The 21,949-nt window shown below is 49.9% G+C and overlaps 1 protein-coding gene across 1 annotated transcript in view; it reads right to left on the reverse strand.

Annotated features, from left to right (window-relative positions):
* Positions 1-1,286: 1,286 nt before the first annotated feature.
* The window catches only part of PACRG (parkin coregulated), a gene marked incomplete at both ends in the record, with an annotated part of 405,213 nt that continues 384,550 nt past the window's right edge, over positions 1,287-21,949 (reverse strand). The window contains one exon of the mRNA XM_084228954.1: positions 1,287-1,447. Coding sequence (XP_084085080.1) covers positions 1,287-1,447 — 161 coding nt within the window. The remainder of the gene's footprint in view (positions 1,448-21,949) is intronic.

The following is a 21,949-nucleotide window of genomic DNA, read 5'->3' on the forward strand; positions in this document are numbered from 1 at the left end:
ACGCGCCATGTCCACTTCTAGCGCCATCTTTTCAAGGCATCACACAGGAAGGCCCATTTGTCCTGCCCAGCAGTGTGTCTCCCTTGATCCTATAAGAAGCTTCCGGAAGCTAGGTGGTGTTCCTCAGACGCTGCCCCGGTCATCCCAGCAGCTCAGCGATGACCCGGGTTCCCCTTAATGTTTGCCTTTTGGGACAGGTGTCTTCAATAATCAGCCAGGCAGGTGCCGGCTACCCTGACCAGCCTTCGTGCAGAGGCTGTGCTTCGCAGGAGGATGAAACGCACTGGGCTCTGCGTCTCTGGCCAGGGCACGGCCGAGCTCAGGGGTGCAGTTGGGGTTCCAGCGTGCTCAGGCTTTCTGGGCTGAGTTTTAGGCGCCCCCATGCCCAGAAGCCCTCGTCGGGCTGATTGCCTTTTGCCTTTCTCCGAGTGAGAAAGTGCACGTCTTTTTTTCTTTTTCTTGTTGGTCTCAATACAGTGCCCAGCAGCACCTCAGCCCTACAGAGAGGGGTGGGCGAGCCCGTCCACCTCATGGGAGGAGGCAGAAGGATGGGTCGTCAGGTGCCTGGAGCTCATCTTCAAAAATGATGGAAAGCCCCACAAGCGGCCAGATGACATCGTTGACATGCTGGGGCCGCAGCAAGGCCTGTCCCGATGTGGAGGGTCAAGGACTCAACTAGCTGGTCTTTCAGTCATGTTCACCTAACCCTGCCCTGCCCACCCGCCCAGCGTAACCCGACAGCCCCGCTTCCCGACCTCGGCCCGCAGCGCTAGCCCCGTGCCTTGCGGCGCTTCCGGGGGCCGAAGGCCTCGCGCCGGGCCGGGGTGTGGAGCCCGCAGCTGCACGGAAGCCCCCGCTGCTCAGGACCGCGGCAGAGGTTTCTCTCCATGACAAACACCTATTAAGCAGTCGGCATAAACGCTTCTCTCACCACCTCTGACATCACCCTCGGGCAGGCAGACACAGAACAGCACTTGCTGAATTGCGTATGAAAATTATAGTTTTATTGTCTACACAACTGAAGGTTTAACTCAGACCCAGCTTCTGTAGGAGCTGGATAAAGGAGCGATTCTTCTCTTAGAACAAATAAGCACAGTACGCTATTGTAATCTAGGAAACAGGCACTATTTATGTATTGGGAAGCCTTGTTCTCAATAGGGCTAACAGTCCATGGCCCATGAGCCACTTTCAGCAGCTGGAGAGTCACAAACAAGGAGATGCTACAAGCAGCGGAGACAGACGATCAGAGACTAAGGGGGCCTCGCTCGACGCCCGGCAGCCCCCCGCTAGTTCAGCAAGCATGACTCGTAGGTGGGGACCATGTACTTGATGTTGATGAACGCGTCCTCCCCTCCGTAGCGCTCGAAGGCCTCCAGGGTCTCCTGGATCAGGTCGCCAATGTTCTCCCGCTTCTGCTGGCTGTAGTCGATGCCGTCTCCCGAGTTAACTGGTTCATGCAAACACACAAAGAAGCCGGTTACTATCAGCCGTTCCCGAGACGCCCCACGCGGGCCTGTGTGCTGTGAGGGTGTGGGCCTGTCTCGTGAGTGCGGATCTGCAGCATCTTGGGAGGGTGATGGACATACAAACGGATGGCCACGTCCCTGTCGGAGCTGGCGAGAGCTGCTCTCCACGCTGGAGGTGACAGAGTGGGCGAGGGTTAGTCACGCCACAAGGCAGTTGGTGGTCAGAGACCCCCCCCCTCAGGCCCGGCGTTGCACAGAGTGTGCTTGGGACTGGACACCCTGACGGGGCACCTTCAGGACCCGCTGTCGGGGGTCGGGAGCCAGCCCAGGCCACGGAGGCAGAGCAGCAGCCCGCCGGGTCTCCACACCTGGGGCCAGGGAGCTCTCTGGCCCTGTCGCTTGGCCGTTTAGGCCCTGGAGGGTGCAGCACCGGGCCAGGGCGGGGCTGGGAGCAACGGCCTTTCCTGGGGTGGCTGCTCCTGCCTGGTCACCCGGCGTGTGGACGACAGCTGTCCCTTGTGGAGGGTTGTGCCCCTGCCAGTGTGAGAGAGTCCCCAGAACCGGGAGGGCTAGTCTGAGCCCTCACCCAGGCCAGGAGCTGCCTCAGGTTCCTGGGGTGGGATTTCCAGGCCTCAGTGGCCTGGGGCACCCTGCCTGAGGTACCCTACAAATGCCACCTCAACCACGCAGATAAGAAACACCCACTCCCACCTGCGGGGTGGGAGTCTGACTGAAGCAGGAGCCTTGGCCTCAATCCAGGAGATAAAACCCCGCGGTTTCCCTCTAATCACAGTCATCATGGCCCTCCTACTGCATTTGCCTGGGACTCCCAAGGCCGCCAGGTCCACCCTCCGCGAGCCAGGCACCTCGGGGCCCGGCTCACAGTGACCAGCGCGGAGGGCCTGAGGGAGGCCGGGCCAGGGGGACAGAGGCGCAGAGGCCCAGGCAAGGGGAGCAGCTCAGCAGACCTTGCCAGAGGGGTGTGATTTAGTCACATTTCAGATGTTTAACTTGCTTGAAGGTGGACATAAGAAACGAGAAAAACGACGCTCTGAGTCTTTCCCCCCAGTTATCGGGGACAGGGTATCTCTGTCTTCTGTAGCCGAGAGAAGACAAGTTGCTATTCTGGTCATTTTCCAGGCGCGGGGACAGCAGGCAAAGTTTTCTGGAAGAGCGAGGGCAAGGCCAGCGAGGCCACTGTGACCACCAGGGCTGTTGCCTGCGCGGGGCGGGAGCCACGCTTTGCAGCAAAAGCTGGATTTCAGTTACAGTTTCAGAAAATCCAGCAACAGTTGGATATTTCGGGCAGTCAATGACCCCCAACCTCCAAGGACGGGCGTGAGAGAAGAAGCAGGGCCTGAGACTTCTGAACAAAGGATTCTCGCCATGTTACTTTTGAGCAAAAGATAAATCATGAAAACAGAAAAAGCCTTTATTTTGTAAAAATTTACTCAGCATTCTGGAGGAGAGGTAGCACAGATTGTCCTCGAGGGGAGGATGACGTGGTATAATCCACTTGGAGGAACTTTCCAGAATTCAGAGAGGAGGAGGTGGAACTCAGAGAGAAGGAGGACTGTGTGTTGATATTTGTTACAGGTGGGACAAAAGAGCCAAAGGGTCAGAAAAAGGGGCCGGGATTATGGGACCAGCCTGGGGCATGGTCTCTGCAGGATTGGTTCAGCTCCCCAGGATTCCGTCCAGGGGAGCAGCGCGGCCTACATCGCACAGGCCAGCGAACCCCCAGCACGCCCCCATCAGGCGCAAGGACATGCGGCTGGGAATGATGCTAAGTTCCACCAACCCTCCTCTGGTTCCTCTGGGACCGAGATTGGTCAGTTAGTCACTAATAAACGGTGCCTGTGTTGGCGCATTAGTCAAAAGGTCAAGATCTGAACAGACCACGGATGGGCATATTTTCCCGATGGAGGCAGAGGGGTTTGGAAAGTCTTTGCACAATGGGAAGCTAACACACCCTGTTTTTTCCACCGCCTTCCAGAACACTATAAGGACAAGGAGCACGCTATTCCAATAATAACCCATTCTTACTTCTTAAAAGATATTTTACTGTAGGAGTTAGTAAACTATGTAGCTTTTTTGTTTTTTGACAGTGTATAAACCCCAATGATAAAAAGAGCAGAGCAGAACAGAAGCTGCTTATTCAGAAAATGAGTTGGAGTTGGGAATGTTTTGTGGCTGCAGAATGTGTATCCTTGGGGCGGAAAAAGGCTACACATGGAACAGATGCCTTATTTTTCAGGCTGCAGCGGTGATGGGCCCCAGATCAGTGTCTGACCCCACCAGGAGGCAGGTGACGACGTGGTCTCAACTCAACACTGCTGCGTGTCAGTGTCATGGAGCATCTGAACTTGAGATGACTAACTTGAGCTCCCTGTTTTTAGACACATATGATGTTGTTGGAAAATATGCTTATGAGAATAGGATGCTTAAAAAAACCAGCTGGTTATTTACAATTGTCAATTATGATTAGGAAGATGACATTTCGGTTTAGGGAGTGAGGAATCTATTTTATGTCCAGTCGCTGGAGAGCTACATTGATGGTGGAAAAGATATGTTTTATTTATAACCAAACAAACAGCACAGAGCAGAGGTTTAAAGCAGACTTTGCATTTCTAAAGGGATAATGTGCAAGCAGAGGACGACACGGATTTCCTTTCTCCTCCTGGAGACTCCCTCCTGCAGCAGACATGTCCCTGCTGCTGGGAAGCTGCTCCTGGGCAAGTGAGTTTAAATGCATCGTTGTACTGCTTGTTGATGTGGGAGGGGTCTCTTCAAGCATCCATATGCTCTACTTCTAGCTAAGCCTCTGTAGAACTGTCCCCGTCTGGATGCTTCCGCTTCTAGACGCCATTTTGATCAGGATGCATGTCCAACATGACCTCCCTTTGCGGTGGCCCCAGGGACACGTGGTGTTCAGGAGCTGAGGCCCTGCCTGGGAGTTGGCTGTGACCAGGCACCAGACTGGGACACACATTTCGCCCCTGGAATTGCGAGGGGCTGAGACAAGCCGGCACATGGCATCTGAGAGACATGAAGAGCAGCAGCCGAGGGCGTGGCGGTGGACGGGCAGGCCAGGTCAACACGGATGTTTCTGAATCCAGTGCCTTCTGGTAGAGTCTTAAATAGACAGATGTCCTTAAGCAACGCACAACGAGCGATTTAAGAACGGAAGGACTCTGTCGGGCGTCCACGAGAGGAAACAAGATGCTCCGTCCAACTGCGCGAGGCATCACGTTCTGCCGAGTTTATGAAACCTCCCTGCACCGCTGTGACACTTGGGGAGTAAGCGGGCATGATTTCAGGGGGAGGCCTCTGTTAGTGCTGAGATCTCTAGAGGAACAGAGGCGGTCCCTGGGGGCGAGCATCTGCCCCCCTCCACCTGCTCCCCCGAAACTACCCCAGAATTGGTGCTTGTAGAGGCTGAGGAGTCAATATTTTTAAAATCATTTTTCTAAAATTAAGGTACCCTTGGGGTGTAGCGCTGTGTGTGATTTAGGGCATAGGTTTGAGCCTCTTCAGGTCAGTGTCACCACACTCACCACCGAAACACCCATAGCCTCCGCCCCGGTCCAGGGCGTGTCTCCCCTTCACCCCCAAACTCCCCCTTGGGAGCCTCAGTCCTGCGGTTGGATCCTGAGGGGTTGATTTGGTTTAGTTCTGTCTGTCCCTCTGCCTTTTCCCTTTATATCCCACATATGAGTGAAATCACAGTATTTTCTTTCTGACTCACTTTGCTGAGCACGGTCCCTTCCAATTCCATCCACGTTGTCGCAAATAGCAAGACTCCACCTTCCCTGCGGCCGTGGGCCACTCCGTTGTGCCAACCACAGACCGGTGCACGCGGCCTGGGCGCTCAGGCCACCCCAGCCACCTGGCGCTGTGCAGCGTGCACATGAGCACGGGGGCAGCCTAATGAAGGGTTTTGCATTCTCCGGGCAGGCCCTGAGAGTGGAATTGCTGGGCCATCTGGCAGATCTATTTTTAGAAACCTCCACACTGTTTTTCCATGGGGGCTTGGCCAGCCTACACCCCACTCCGGGCACCCAAGCCCTTCTCTGCACATCCTTGCCAGCTCTGGTTTCTGGTCTTTTCAATGTGGACCCGTCCCACGCATGTGTGGGGGAGTCCCATACTGACTTCACTCCCCTGTGAGAAGTGGGGGGCCACTTGGAGAAAATGCTAACTTGGGAAACCTGAATATGTCTCCTGAGTGAGTGAGGAAGCCATGGGCAGGGACCCACATGGAGCCCCAGTGTTGTCCTGGACGCCCCTCACACTGACAGTCACGTCTGAAGCTCCAGTTCCGTGATGCCAGGGGCACCTCTGAAGTGTCCAGCAGCACTTTTAAGTAATTGCAGGAACCAGCAAGTATCTCAGATAAATAAAAGATGATTAACCTGACAGAGCCAGTCACCATAGCCTGTGGCAGCACACACAGGGAGCCGGGCAGCCAGTGTCCATGCGCCTCAGGCTGATACAGACACCGCCGTGGCCCACAGCTGTGACAGCGTGGCCTCTGTGCCTCCGGATATCTGAGTGGAAACCGGGGCCAGCCCAGCCCACAGCCCACCTGGCCTTCGCCTCCACCGTCCCCCAGCGGCTTGCAGCGAGCTGCATCTTCACCCGTGGCCGGGTGAGAAGACTGGCACGCCTTGCAGGCCAGGGAGCCTCCCTGAGGCAGCACGCGGTGGAAGTCAAGACAGACAGGTGCCAACAGCAGAACCACACTTTTCCTTTCTGGATCAGAAATGGCTTTTTTTTTTGTTTTGCTTTGTTTCTCAAGAGTGTCAAAGCCCAACCTGTCAGCACCTGCAGCAGGTGGCATCAGCCTCTGCCAGGGCCCACTCCTTCTCCTGGCGGGCAGTGACGTATCGCCAGCAGAGAAGGGAGCCCCGCGGCCGGGACTCAGGCCCTGACAGGTGTGGCTGGGCCTGCTGCAAGGTGACTTCCTGCGACGCCTCCCGTGAGGTAGACCCTCACAGATTTCCTGTTGGATGAGTCTGAACGACTTTTCTCTTTGGATTTAGAGGTTGAGAGGACTGGGCAGTCACCAGATTGAGGTGACCCAAAGTCTAACTCCTGTGCACTCAGTGGCATGAGTGGAAAGGCCCTTTTTGGTGGAGTGGAACAAATATTTTTCAAAAGGGATTTATTTAAAAGATCCCAGGTCATTAAAACGGTAACTCAAAATGTTTATGAGTTTCGACGTCGCTGTTTTGAGATTTTTCTTTTTCATTTGAATTAACAAAGGGAGAAAAGAGACACAGATGCACCTTATCTTTTAAGATATTTTCAATTCCAAGACCTAGATTAAAATCTCAACATCTGCTTTGCCAGAAATACCTGTTTATGTCTGGTTAGCTTGGATTTAATTTAATTTATAGAGATGACATGACTTATTTTGCAATAAAAGGGGTTTCTCCCATAATGTAAAAATTTGGTGGAAACAACTATGAGCCGGTGACATCCCTGGAGATGAGGGAATGCAGGAGAAAGTGAAGAGAGGGGTGAAGTGTAGGGCCACGTTTGTTTTTCTACTTTGAGTGAGAAAGGAAGCCTTTTTGGGAGGTGTTTTGAGGTTAGATGTTCTTAGAATCCTAGGAAATGCTTCTTTATTTATTTTTTTGGTAAGTTTTGTGATGTTGCTTTGAAAGGATCAATCCTATTTTTTTCTTCAACCAAAACACAAGTCACCCCATTTGGAATTCTGGGCATTTCCGTGTTTGGCCTAAACTTAGCCATGGCTTCCTCGGCTGCCTGATTCTCTTGGAAAATGATGGTTCTCAACATACCCTGAAGTATCAAGTACAAAGGATATTTCCAAAGCCTTGGTTCATGGGGGCGTGAATCAAAGTTGCAATGGTTTTGAAACCAAAAACTTAGACTAACCACAGCATCTGGCGTACTAGAGGGGCCCACGGGCTTAAATGCTTCAAATCTTCTCAGATCTTGTTGACATTAATGAAATTCACAAGATTTCTTCCCTCTGAAGATAAGAGCTTTGAAGCAAACCCGCCATTCCCAGCTGGGTGTCTCTCCCTTCCTCTCTTTTGACACTGGAGCTGGGTGACTAAGGCAGGGGACTACCGAGCCGTCATCGTTTTGAAAGCTCAAGGAAAGGTGTTCATCTTCTGGAGGGGGCATTAAGGCCGTGTGAAACTGATACTACCTTGGATCGTGACCCAACTGTCAATTAACTATATAAATTTTCCTTCCGATAGATGGGTATTTCTAAACAATTGCCACCTTCCAACTGCAAAATAGATTTATTTCTCGGAGAAATTAACAATGATAACAGTGGGTGTAGCCATAGAGTGGAAAGGACACTGAGCTTCAAGGCAAATAAATGCACTACAATTACTCAATAATGTAGCAGATGTTTAACAAGGACAGTTACTTAATTTCCCTGGGATCAGTGATCTTTCCTGGACATAGAGGGGGCTGAATTGTGGGTGTTCTTTGGCTCCTACACTTTCTAACATTGTATTTTATAATATCACAGTATAACTCCCAGCAAACTCTTGAAAGCAGTGGCTAGTCAATGGGCGGATTGTATCTCAACTGTCAGATGGTCACAAAGCAACCATTCAATTCTTCAAGGTAAGCACAAATCTAAGGATAAAATTCAGCTTGAAAATTCAGTTCTAAGAAAGTCTGAAAGGACAAAATGTTTGTATAATCAACTCTAGTTAAGAAAGACAACACTGTCAAAATCTCAGATTATTTGTTGACATGTTACCAAAAGTTACTCCATTCTGCTAAATCTATCTGCTTTACTAAACCTTGACAGATTTTGAGTTCTTAGGACAGTGACCAAATGTATGGAAGGGTATTTCTATATATGCAGTTAACAGTGATTTGGTCAAGATGACAAAAGGTGAGTTGGTGTCATCCCTGAGATAACTATGTTGACCTGAAAGTTCTACTGAGCAAAACCAGATGGGTGCAAGAATTTGTCACTCTACAGGGTAATTTTAACAAGAGATCCAGCCCCTGCACTGAGATAAATTCATGCTTGTAAATGAAAGCTTCTCTCTTCTCTTTTCTTTTCTTTTTTTCTTTTTTTTCCTTTCTTTTCTTTTTTTTAAGATTTATTTACTTATGCATACACGAGCTGGGGTACAGGCCAGAGGCATGGGTTGTGAGAGGACTCACCAGAGACAGAGTGGGGAGCAGAACAGGCAGACTGACCGAGGTACGCAGCTGAGGGGAGCAGTGGGCGAGACAGGAGAGGTCTGCTGCGCCATGTGGGTTGCTCCCTGGCTGGCCGGGGGTCGAACTCACGCTGTAGAGGCCGCAGACAGCTTCATAGGTTGCATCTTAAGCCCTGGCACCACCAGGGAGGTCCGCTTCTCTCTTTTCTTGTTGACCAACATGCTACAATGAGCAGACAAGATCCAAAAAGGAGCAGAGTGTTCTAACCAGCTTTCTGTCCTAAATATATTCCCTGCTGGTGTTCCTCACAGTGGAATAATAATAGCAACAATAATGATGTTTAAATGACAGCATAATGTCATCTAAAACTAAGCCCTCTGAGCTAAAGATTATTGCTGAGTTTTAGAGTGGTGAAATAACAGCAAAGTGATACAGGTCGGGAGTGACACTGGGATACTGAGAAAGAGAAATTGGGGTAGGTGTCTGCTGAAGGGTAACAAGAAAGATGATCGAAAGATACAGAAGGAAATGTCCAAGCATCATATGTCAACACAGGTTACACGCAAGCTGGGAGAAGCTGTCTTTCCACTGCAGGAAAGCTTTCCCCCTGGAGACAAGGATGTCATGAGGGAAGAGGGTCTCGCTGAGTGGATGTGGGATGGGCAGGGGGGAGACTCTCCTTGCTGCAGCCAATTCACCCATGCTGCATGGGCAGTCACCTGCTCATCTGAGCTTCCATCAATGATATGAACTATTGTGCTATCTTTATTTCATAAAAAAGTCCTTGAAATAAGCCTTCTATTACAGAGATATGTGCAGGAAGACAAGAAGCAAGGCTGACTGATTTCAATGGGGAAATCCTAGGATTAACTTCACCCCCAACCCCTTGGTGAGCATGTGTGATGTTCTGGGCTCAGTAGGTGTTAGGTAGGAGGATGCTGCAGGGCTTCACGTACACAAGAGAGAAATGTAGACAGAGAGCCAGTGTGCTCATGCCATTGGCCCCTGCTGGGGGGGGGGCCTCTAGCACAATCAGACCAGGGGGCGCCCCTAATCGCCGGCCACCAGGAAAAGGATAAGATGACATTTGTCTAGCATGTGTCCAACAAGAGAAAAGATCCAAGATAAAGGCAGAACCCGTAAGACTCAACAACAGCAACAAAAACCTGATTGAAAAGTGGGCAGTGGGCGGCCTCCCCAGTGGCCCAGTGTGTTGAGCACAGCGCTGTGGAGCTGTCTGCAGCCTCTGCAGCGTGGATTCGATTCCTGGCCATACCCATATGGCACGGCAGACCTCTCCTGTCTCACCCGCTGCTCCCCTCAGCAGTGCTTTCGGTCCATCTGCCTGTTCTGCTCCCTTCTCTGTCACTGGTGAATCCTCTCACCCTCCCATGCCTCTGGCCTGTACCCCAGCTATTGTATAAAAATAAATAAATCTTAAAAAAAAAAAAGAAAAATGGGCGGTGGATCTGCATAGATTCTTCTCCAAAGAAGACATCCAGATGTCAGCAGCACAGGGGCAGATGCTCCCCACCTGCTGTTACTAGAGACACGCAAATCAAGCAACAAGATATTTGCCTCCCACCTGCCAGAGTGGTGATGCTCTAAAAGATAAATATCAAGTGCTTTTGGAGCAGATCTGGGGGGGAAGAGGAGCCTTGTACGGGGTGGGGGGCAGGATGTAAATTGGTGCGGTCACTGTGGAAAGCAGAAGGGTGATGCCTCAGGAAATTAAGATCCAGTTATCCCACTTGTGGGTATTGGTCCCAAAAGTACAAAAATGCTAATTCAAAAAGATATATGCAACCCTCATGTTTACTGGATCATTATTTATAGTAGTCGAGAGCTGGAAACAACCTAAGTGTCCATTGACTGGTAAATAGATAAAGAAGAGGACACACACACACACACACACACAGAGGAATACTATACAGCTATAGAAAGGGATGAAATCCTGCCACTTGCAATAACAAGGATGGACCTAGTGGGTAAAATCTTTGTGAAATAAACCACACAGAGAAAGACAAACACTGTATGATTTCACTATTTCACAAATTCAAGCTCTAGATAATTGCTTGTTAAATGTAGTGTTCACGACTTCTTGAGTCTTGTAAATAAAAAATTCTTTATTCACAATGTACAAACCTGCGAGTTCTTATTCATGAAAATAGTGTTTATGTGAATTTAGAAGGCTTTGTTCAGAAGAATTTAAGGTCATGGAGGGTCTCAAGTCAGAGGACTGTCTCCCAAAGTGCTCCTGGATTGAAAGTGTAGCTTACTTGAGGCTTCCCTGGCAGTGCAAAGGGTTAAGTCTCAGAAGCCACTGCAGCATGAGTTCAATCCCCGGCCAGGGAACTGAACCATATGGTGCAGCAGACCTCTCCTGTCTCCCCACTGCTCCCCTCAGCATTGTGTTTCAGTCAATCCACCTGTTTTGCTCCCCACCCTGTCTCTGGTGAATCCTTTCACACCCTACCCGTTTCCGCTGGCCTACGCCCCAGTTCTTGTATGCATAAATAAAGAAAATAAATAAAAAAAATAAAGCGCAGCTTGCCCAAATCACCTTTAAATTTGAGAAGAAAAAATCCTTTCTTTTTCCAAAAGGAAAAAGTCAGATTCTTTCATTCATGTTATTAGCAGCCTTTGCTCTAAGGTAAAGAGAAAGCTGGACTTTGAGTGTTTTTTTTTTAGTATCTAAATTTTCTTGAATATAATTTCTTACAAAGCCACATGCTACTTTTTAGCTAGCTCGAGAAACAGCCATATAATTGTGTTCAATTGGAAAGGAAATATTGATTGCTGCTTTCTGGAGTGATGCAAACCTGTTGGAAATAATTTTGCTTCTTTTAGACGATGCTATAAACTTTGAAAATGGAGCCAGAATGACAGCTGCTCTCACACCCTCCCAGTTCCAGGAGGCATTAATGATACAACCTATTTTCAGTTCTACTTTTCTTGTTGCTGTAACTGAGGCACAAAAAGAAAAAAGAAATCTCAGATTTCTAACGCATTATCCACAAGCACAGTCGACAAGGGAGGTGTATTTTCAAACTGTATTTGTTAGAACTTTCATTAGTGGAACGAAATCTGAACTCAGAAGCTCTGTGTCCACACTGCCGGCCACCTGTGTCCACACTTCCGGCCGCCCCACCAACAAGATAAATCCTTCTAGATGAAGAGCTTGCATAGCCATAGGGGCGTGGAGCCACAGCTGAAAACACTTTGTGGCCTTGATTCTCTCTCTTTTCTATTGCAGAAAATAAGGATGTAGATAAGCTCACTGAAAGTACTTAGGTGAGAACACTTTATCGGGGACCAGCTGCTTCCCCGATTATCTGCGATCTATCTCGACTTGCCTACACTATTGACCCTGAAAACTCTAGAATGAATTATCGGGCGCAGAATTCAAACAGGTTTCCAAACCATTAGCTGGAAATTTCACAGAGTGGGATTCTTTCTCATCAACTGTGCTCAATTAATGCAAAAATAATCTATTTCATGAATAAATCAAAGCAGTCTGCTGGCCACACTCACTTAAATGCTGTAAAAGTGATCGAGTTAAAACCTTCAAGCCTTTTACAGCTGTCTCAGTTTAAAGCAACCTCGAAATTGCTTTTGAAGCTTTAACTATCAACTTTTATCGGCTCCTGGACTGGTGAGTTAAGCACATCCAGGTGCACATGTGAGAAGTGCCCAGCAGTATGTTTCCAAATGCTCGGGGCTTTGCTGACGTCCAGAGATTCCACTACATGGTACAGGAAGAAAAAGAGCAAGGTATCTAAATGGTGGGTAAACCAACAGTGGGACCATTTCATCTGTCCTGGCAGCACAACTGGCTTTGCCTTCAAATTGACACTAAAGCTTGTTGCAAACGCTGATAGGTGAAATATGCTGACTTTTGATGCTTCAGAATAAAGAATGTTTATTTGTCCACGTTACATTTTTATCTCTTAAAATTCCTCTGGGTGCACACAGTTGCTTTCTCTTAGTCAGGGCTTGGAGTGGGGGAGTCGAGACAAAGGCAGTGTGGAAATAAAGCAATTGTGACCCCAAGGAGCAGGGCCTCGTGGCCCACAAGCTGCACAGGGGTTTCTGCTTGATGGAGGGTTCGAATCTCAGCTCAGGAGGCCCTGGCCTGCTGGCAGGATGGACTGAGGGTTAAAAAGAATATTGCTGCATCTTTATGAAGAGAGCAAGCTGCTGAAAAATTTCAGCACTTTTCATTGTGCAGTTGGTCTGATATCTGTCTCCCTGGACCATAATTTAACTCAGCTGTGGGGAAGCCCCAGCTGCTGAAGGAGCAAGCTTCACACGTTAATGGCTTTAACAGGGGTTCACTTGACAACTCAGAGGAGGAGTCACCCATGAGGGCTTTCTCTCAGAGACAAACTCACCCCTCTTTGTGTTCCCAGGCATGCAGAGCTCCGCCCTCCTTTGGGACGCTCTAGACTCAGTTTGTGGTTCTAGTCTAGACTAGACTCTTGGGCCCTGCTTGTGTCTCTGATCAAGATATTTGACAGTTGTGGGACTTTATAAGCCAACAGTTTGTGGCCTGAGCTTATACTCTACAGTTTCCCTAAGTCCCAGTTCTCTCCAGTATGTTGATGCCTAAATGAGTGGGAAAAATTGGTCATGGGCCTCCCCAGATGGCGGGGTCTGGCTGCCCGGCGCGGCGGCTGTCATGTGCCTCCCTGCAGCAAAGTCCCCGTCTTTCTGCTTCAGGAGCGCGATTCTGGATGAGCCTGTCCCCTGGGCTGCTGGCTGACCATGCGGGGTGCAGTCCCAGGAGGCCCTGGGGAAAACTGGGTTTCTTTTCAACGTGAACTTGTGCCCGACATCACAGCAAAGTCAAGATGGGACTTAGCATTGGCAGCAGAATGCGTGCTTGGCTCTCCTGGTTGTGTTTGGAGGCATCTGATATTTGCTATTATGTTGTTATTCACATTTGATGTCAAACAAGTGGCGGGGGCAGGGGGAAGACACAGGTTGGCTTGCCTGTGCTGACCTCGGGGAAGAGACGGGGCCAGAGGGGCTGCCGGCTGTTAGCTACAGCCTGTCGGGGCAGGGAGGGGACGGAAGGGGGGCTGAGGGCACCCGCTCCCCTGCTCCTTAATTTCACAGCTAAAATAGCCCCACCTGCCAACGTCACTGCGTGGGTTGGTTGCGCCTTTGGCCTCTGAGCCCAGAGAAACCTTCCTGCCCTCACAGCCTCTTCACAGCATGGCCCTGGGCCCCTCAGGATGGGGGGACCTCAGGGCTCCTGGCCTTGGCCCGGCTCCCACACGTGCTTGTGTCTTGACCCTGCACTCCGAGAACACAGGGGCGGATGTCGTGGGAGGAGGGTGCTGGGCGCACGGCTGAGCAGGCTAGCCCCTGCGCCTGGGGTGGGCGGAGAGACCTGGGTTCTGTAGGGAATCCAGCGAGACCCCCCCCAGGGCCCCCCATCTGTCCAAGACTAGACCCTTTGTTCCACTCAGTTCCAGGCTCTTGGGAACACTGCCCCTCGGGGTGCAGCACCCCTGCACAGGCGGCTGCCAGTGAGTCCCATGTCCTCAGGCCTGCAGGTCTGCAAGGGATGGCGCCTGCGTCCAGGCTTTGGTTTTCTCATGGAGCCTTTGGCCTGGAGGAGCAGCAACAGCAGACTCGAGAAATCAGGGCCCGAGGAGGCTCTGTGGATGGGCCCTTCTGGGCATGTCCGGTCCCCTTGGTCACAGGCTCCTGGTGATCGGGGGCCCTGAAAGGCCACCAGCATCTACTTGTCTGTGGGCTGGGCTGGGCTGTTGAGGGCCCCCCAGGAGCCCCCCAGCACCCAGCACGGAGGTGGGAGCGAGTCAGCAGAGGCAGGGCTTCCCGGAGTGAGCGGCACTGATATATATACGTCACGTAACTTGCATTTTTAATGACTATTTAACAGCTGAGGAGTTGGAGGAGGATAAATTATTGGGGACCATGTAGGGTAAGGTAAAAGCATCAGGCTTTTCTCCCTCCCGCCATTAGGATGGATGACGGAACCCTGTGGTCCCTGGAGTGGGGTGTGGGCCTAGGTAGATGGGATTCACCTGGGCTGAGACGGGGCTTTTAAGGGCGGCGTCACGGGGACGCCAAAAGCAGCCGAGAGGGAAGCAGAGAAGCCAAGAACAGAGAAGCAAAGAGGTCGCTGGAGAGCCCAGAAAGAGTGAAGACTTGCTGGGGGTTGGGAGGCCTGCTAGCCTCCTGGCCCCCCAGCACCCCTGCCTGCCATGTGCCTGGTAAATCTAAATAAAGGACCTGCAAAAGCCACTGAGGACTCTGACTCCTCCTTTACCCGGTCTGCTGGATCAGAAAACCTGCCCTGTGTCCATTCCTGCCCCTACACGCCACCTCCGTGACTTCCAGATTTCCAGGGTCTTACGCCATGATGCAACAAGCATCTTTGTGTGTGTTGCCTTTTGCTCTCATTCTGCTTCCTTGAAACAGTTCTCAGAAGGGAGCTCACTGCTTCCAGGAGCAGGGACACGCTGTAGCCATCAGTCCGCCTCCACTGTACTGATTTCCAGAAAGGTTATGATGTTAGCGGTGACAGCTGAGCTCGCCTGCTCTGCACGGCTGGGGGTTTATCAGGACAATTTTGTTTTCAATTTAGTAAACTGTTACCTTACGGTTAGTTAGCATTTTGCTAATTACTAAGGAGGGTTAATATTTTGCAAGGCTTCTACTGTGCTGTGTGCTTTTCTCCCCTCTGAGAATGACCCATTCTTTTCTTTAGCCCCTTTATCGGGACGTCTCTGCAACAGATTCTTACACCATCTTGAAAGTGGGGGCTCGGACCCGTTGTTTGAGGGATGAGTCTGGGGCTGGGTTTTCCTACGGCAGTGGGTGCTACAGCATAGCTTCAGAGAGCAGGAGGATGGCTGGGGGCCACTGTAACCCCAAGGGCGCCCTTGGCAGTGGTACCCCCAGGACGAAAAGAATCTGAGGGAGTTAAGAAATGCAGAGAAAATGGGAAATCAGCACATTACTTTGAATAAGTTAATGGGTTATCATCGCCAGAAGGGGGGGCATGCATGGTGATTCGGTTTCTAGAAACCTCTCTCCTGTGGCTGCCTACCCTCCCCCGTCAGCTTGCCTTCTGGGTCACGCCATGAAGGACTGCGCCCAAGGACCTACCAGGCCAGTCACGGACCTGACCCTGGTGCCGTGTGGCTCTCATGTTTACAAGGGCCTTATGCCAAGACTCTACAGGTTCTACAACTGAGGCCATACAGAACATCGCTATTATTTTGATGTGGGTGTGAAAAGGGTGCGTTTGTTAAACAGAAACATTCAGAATTTACTCAGTTGATTTCACCTTGTTTTGGCATTTTCACATTGTGGACTCTGTGGGGAACCCCAAAAGGTGACAGCATCCTGGGAGTGTCAACCCCAGGTACCCAGGCTGGGAGGCAGAGGCAGGGAGAGGGACTGTAGGGTAAGGAAAAAATGTCAGGCTTTTCTGCCCTGCCGCCATTAAGATGGATGACGGATCCTTGCGGTCCTGAACGCATGCCTGATGGCGGCACCTGGAGTGGGGTGTGGGCCTAGGTAGATGGGATTCACCTGGGCTGAGACTGGGCTTTTAAGGGCGGCGTCCCGGGGACGCCAGCAGAAGCCGAGAAGCTGCAGCACGAACGGAAGAGCAGAGAAGCAGCAAGAAGGCCAGAGAGCCCAGACAGAGTGAGGATTTGCTGGGGGCTGGGAGGACTGCCAGCCTCCCGGCCCCCCTGCCTGCCATATGCCTGGTGAACCCCAATAAAAGCCTGCAAAAAGCCCCTGAGGACTCTGACTCCTCCTTTACCCAGTCTGCTGGATCATAGAAAACCTGCCCTCTGGCCATTCCTGCCCCTACAGGGGCCTCGGTTCCCGAGGAGAGCCCCGGAGGATGCAGGTGGCGCTCAGCCCGGGCATTTGCTCTCGCCGAAGGTGAAAGCCCAGTAGCAGTGGAAACCCAAGTCTGCTGTTTGTCTAAGGCCGGGCCGTGCGGACAGCTGCGCTGAGCCGCCGGGAAGGCCCTGCCAACGGCCTCCGCCCTGACCTCGGGTCACGTCACGTTGGCGAGGAGGACTGGGGTGTGTGTGAGGCTCAAACAGACACAGCTGTGTCAATGGTGCTCTGTGGTGGGAAGATGAACTTGACCCCCTTTAGTGAATAATAGGTGGGAAAGTCCCCCCCCCCCCATCCCGCTTCACTTGAGCTCATGGGGGGAAGCTTCCCAGCAGCAGTTGCACGTTACATTGAGCACAGGTTCTAAGGTGGAAGTAAACACTCCAGAGGGGCTTTGAATGTCTGGTTGGCACTGACGATTGCAAGGACAGACTGACAGCCCACGGGCCGTGCGATTAATTGAGGTTGGTCTAATGCCTTGGAGAGGGATTCGGAGCAAGTGCTCTTTCGTTCTGAGCTGTCTGGGATTCTTTCACTTTTTTCACTTCCTTTTAGGTAATTACAACCTGTTTGAGAAATAATGTTATAAAATAAGAAAAAGTAAGCAGAAATCAGTGTGAAGCATTTAGGGCTGTTTTCCTCGTATTGGAAAGCTACCTGCAGGCCTAATTAAAAAGGTGAAATATCTAAAAGGGGAAATAAATACAAGGCAGGCTCCACAGGCCCTGAGGCAGCCGAGTGCTGGTCTTCAAACCTTCCTTTCATCTTGTGAAACACCACCTAGCCAGGACCCCAGCCCCCCATATCAAAACCCAAAGGTCAATTAAAGGACTAAAAGTTCAAAATTCCCTTAAGTCCTGTTTTTGCCTTGAAGGAACGAAAGGCACTCACGTGCTCCATTATTTGTTCCATTATTCCGCTTAAAAAAAACCTAATGAGTATAAGATGGCAAATTTGCGTTTGGGGAAAGGAATTGACTTTGGGGTCTGTGTTTTCTGCAGAAAGTTGCTGCAACTTCCCCCCAGAAATAGCCTCCAAGTTCTCCCAATAAGCTGAGGCGGTGGTGTTAGGGGGGGCGCCTGGAGACCTGGGGTTGGCTGCCCCAGGCGGAGCTGCAGCTGAGAGGACGTCATGGCTGGGCTGGGGGTGGGGGCGCTGTGAGGGTGCCCTGGCAGGGCTGTGGTGGGGAGGGCGCAGCGAGGGATCCGTGGCTGGTAGGGGCGGCGTTAGCCAAACTTCTGACCGCACAGGAGGTCAGGAACAGGGCCAGGAGCTAGGAGCAAGCTGCTAGGACCGGACTGGCCCTTTGGGGAGATCTGGAGTCCAGCATCGGCCAGGAGTTTCATTTATTTTCCTTGACTTGATCCTTAAAGGATTCTGTGAGGTTGATGATGGGGCAAAGACTCACAGGTGGCTGCTCTTGCGAGGTACCCAGGCGAGTGTGCCCGAACACTGGATAAGGCTCCATAGGTGGAGAGCGCCGGTTACCGGCGGCAAGCGGGCCTCAGCCCTGCTGTTAGTGGAATATCTGTTAAAATGTCCCTGGCTGCCTCTCACAGGGTGGCTGTAAGGACTAAATGAACTACCTATACAAAGCACTGGGTCCTCAGTTTGATGGTTATCAGGCGTCCAAAGGCTGTTGGTTTTTTTCACGTCCCTGTTAGGGTCAGCTCTAGGTGCTCATAGTATGTTCACGAATGTCCCAAACCTCCCACTGCCAGCTGAGAACACGGGGCAGGTGGTTAGATCACTGGTCTAGCTACAGCCGAGGCCTTGCTCGTACCTCCACCCTGGCGGTCAGGAGGGTCAAACCTGGTGAACTCAAACTCCTCATGGTTGGCCCCGTAACCACTTGAGGATGGGGTGACCTCCCACTCTCAGGGGGTTACATTGGTCTCAAATATATTTGGGTACATGCCCTTCTTCTCTCTGTACCTAAGAGAATCAGAGTAACAGAGAAAAGAAAAATTTGGATGAAACTATAATGCATTTAAGATTTTTTTAATGTGGGCCTCCCTGGTGGCCCAAAAGCATCAGCACCAGGAAGCTGTCAGCAGCCTCTGCAGCACGAGTTGGATCCCTGACCAGGGAGCTGACCCACAGGACACAGCAGGCCTCTCCACTCTCCCCACTGCTCCCCTCGGCAGTGGGTTTCAGCAGATCCACCTGTTCTGCTCCCCACTCTGTCTCTGGTGAATCCTCTCACCCCCCGCACCTCTGGCCTGCACCCCAGCTCTTGTATGCATGAATAAATAAGCCTTTTTAAAAAGGATTTTTTAACGTGCCTGTACCTATAAGAACAATGAAACATTGTTTTATATTAAACAAGATGACATTGCCATTATTCAACAAAAATGTCAGTTTCCTATGGTTTGACTTACGTTTTAATTCTTTTCTTAACTGAGGTATAGCTGATGTACAGCACTGCGTTATTTTCAGGTGCATGGCATAACTGATCTGTTGGTTCACATCGTGAAATGACCCCGGGCAGTCCATTTAACATTTATCCCCACACGTCGGCACAATTTTTATTTCTTGTGATGAGCACTTTTAAGATATACTCTCATAGCAACTTTTAAATATGCAATGCAATATTGTTGACCATAGTCATGGTGCTTAGCCAAACTTACAATAAATCCCCAGGACTTAATTATTTTACGACGGGAAGTTTGTGCCTTAAATTTTAATTCTTACCCAGTAAAAAGAATTAGCATGTAGTTCTTACCGTGGGCACTGGAAGTGCTAAGCTTCTTTTGTACATTTAGCTGCCTTAATTTTAATTCTCAGCACCCTCTTGAATGGTAATGTTATTAGCCACAGCTTTACAGATGAGGAGCCGGCTGCACAGGAGGGTAAGTCTGCCTGCTATGTATGAAATTTTAACCACTGGATTCAAAATAACCAAAGGTCTTTATGTACGTTTTCACCAAGAAATTCAATTCTGATACACATGAGACAAGATGAAATAAAAAATATTAAGAATTATTCTTTAACTGAATGAAAACTGCATTCCCACAGGTATTAGTACACATGTGACATATGACATACGTATATTTATATGCAGTTTGGGAATTCTCTATGAAATTAACAAAGTACAAATTGTAATTCTGAGTCACCATTATAGCTAAAAATTAAATGCAAGGACGGACAGGGCTGTCCAATCAAAAAGAAGGTTTATCTAACCCTTTAAATATTTTTTAAAGGTTCTCACTGCACTGGTTCTTTTCCGTGAGCTGCCATTTTGCATTTTGGAGAAAGTGAGACCAGTGTTGACAACCCGACTTTTATTGACTAAATGTAAATTTTGTTTTTAGTAATTTTCTTTGCTTTCTCTGTGAAAATAACTTATTTAAAGGTATATCATTCTCACTAAGATTTCCCCCCTCTGTAATATGCTTTTTAAATGGTTTTATAAAAATATTTCCATAGGGGATACAAAACAATATTATGATGACATAATTTGTTTCACTCCCCTGCAATTTCATATGAACATACATAAAATGTTATTGTAGCAGATTAACTTTCTTGTATGAGATTAAATTCTCATTAATATATTTTTAATGTTTTATGAAAAATATTTTAATATGAAGAAGTACAATTTCTTCATCTATTTTTACAACAATTGCATTTTTTTGGGGGGGTTTAGATCATTTCCCCTTAAATATCTTGTTTCCCATCAGAAAAAAAAGTTCATTTTTTTCCTTAAAGAAATAATTGAATCATATTCTGTAATTGCTGTTGGAGGCATCAGACTAGATAACATCTTGGCAAAAATAAAATCTAGGTTAGAACTGGAAACTAGGAAAGTGTCAGAGAGATTATTATTAGATTTATGAGACTATACCAAAATGTTGACTGTACAGTTCTTTCCTTTTTGTGATTAACTCTTTTATGTTCTTCACTCATGTCAAAAAAAAAAAAAAAACACATGACTTTCTTGATCCTCATTTAATCTTCAAAAATGATTAAAACTTCCCTGAAAAAAATCTCGTAACACCACGAGCCCATATTCTAGCCACACCCAGACCTAACACACCTAATACGTGACCTCCTGAGTCCTGGCCTGACTTCCTCCACCGGTCCTGCCAGCTGTTTGCCTGTATTCCTGCTTTATCAGCATGTAATTCCTAATTTCTTATGTGGAAGATAAACATTTTAGTTCTGCATCTCTGTGATCTCAAGAACCATGTCTCCAGGCAGTTCCTGATGTCGCTGTTGCCTCGGGTAACTCAGACACGCTGGTGAAGGCCTCCAAGCCCCTGCTGTCCTGCGGGTGTTGCTCACCGTAGAGCCTCTTGGATGAGCAGGATGGAGGCAGAGGCTGGAGGGGCCATCCACTGGCTCAGCCCAGTGCACTGTCACGCGCAGAGTCGGCTGTGTGCACCCCGAGCAGGTGCGAGCAGGTGTGAGCCGTGTGTGTGCAATGACGCCATTGCTGGGGGAGGGATGGAGGCCCCGTGTGATCACTGGGCTGAAATCAATTGCTCATGGTTGATCACTGCTCATGACCTAAGTGTCATGAAAAGCTCCGGAGAACAACATGGTTCACAGGATTCTCTAGAAACTTCTTGCTGTGAGAGCTTTCATAGGAAGAATAAAGGAAAGTCATGGAAATCTTTTCTGGTGACTTGAATAATTCATCGATCGGCTAGGAAGATGTCTAAATATTAGCTCCAGGTTTGATTTCACATTCCGGATCGATCTATAGCTGTTCCTTTCTTTGAAAAAAACCCTTTTAAGAGCGTGAGGTGACACACTCATGTCAATGAGTCCTGCTCGGAAGGCAGACTCCGCTGCTTCGGAGCCCTTGAAAGGAATGGAGAAAGGTCCTTTTCAAGGAATCAGAAGAAACAGAACTTTAGATTAATCTGGTCTAGATTATTCACTAGTATCAAAAAGTATTAAGGTGCCATTTAGGGGGTAGAAACACCCCAGAATTACACACCGTGGAAACAGACCCCGGCCCGACGCAGCTGCTCCCAAACTTTCCTGCTTCATTCTGAGTAATTTACGCCTCGGCTTATTAAAATGTTGTTCTGTGGAAGACGCCAGACACTGGCCGGGGAACCTCGGGTGTCCGGACACGGCGCCTGGAAAGGGGGCGCGGCCCTCGGTCCCTCCCTGCCCCGGGGCCCTCCGGCTGGCCCCCAGCTCTCCGCGCGGGTCTCCCCGCCTCCCTGGGCCTCGCGTCACCCCAAAGCCCGCCGCGCCGCCCGGCCAGCCCGCGCCTGGCCCGGGGCTCCCCTCCGGATGTGCGCACGGTCTGCCGAGCATTGCCCAGCGGCGCGCGGGGATAGCCCGGCGGCCCTCATGTCGCGCTCGCGCCGCAGGTGCGAAGGCGCAAGGCCAAGGGGGCCCAGCTCTGCTCACCCCGGCCAGGGGGTGCAGGACACAGCTTGGGGTGCACGTGG

Source organism: Talpa europaea (genome assembly GCF_964194135.1).
Source record: "Talpa europaea genome assembly, chromosome: 2".
Classification (NCBI taxonomy): Eukaryota; Metazoa; Chordata; class Mammalia; order Eulipotyphla; family Talpidae; genus Talpa; species Talpa europaea.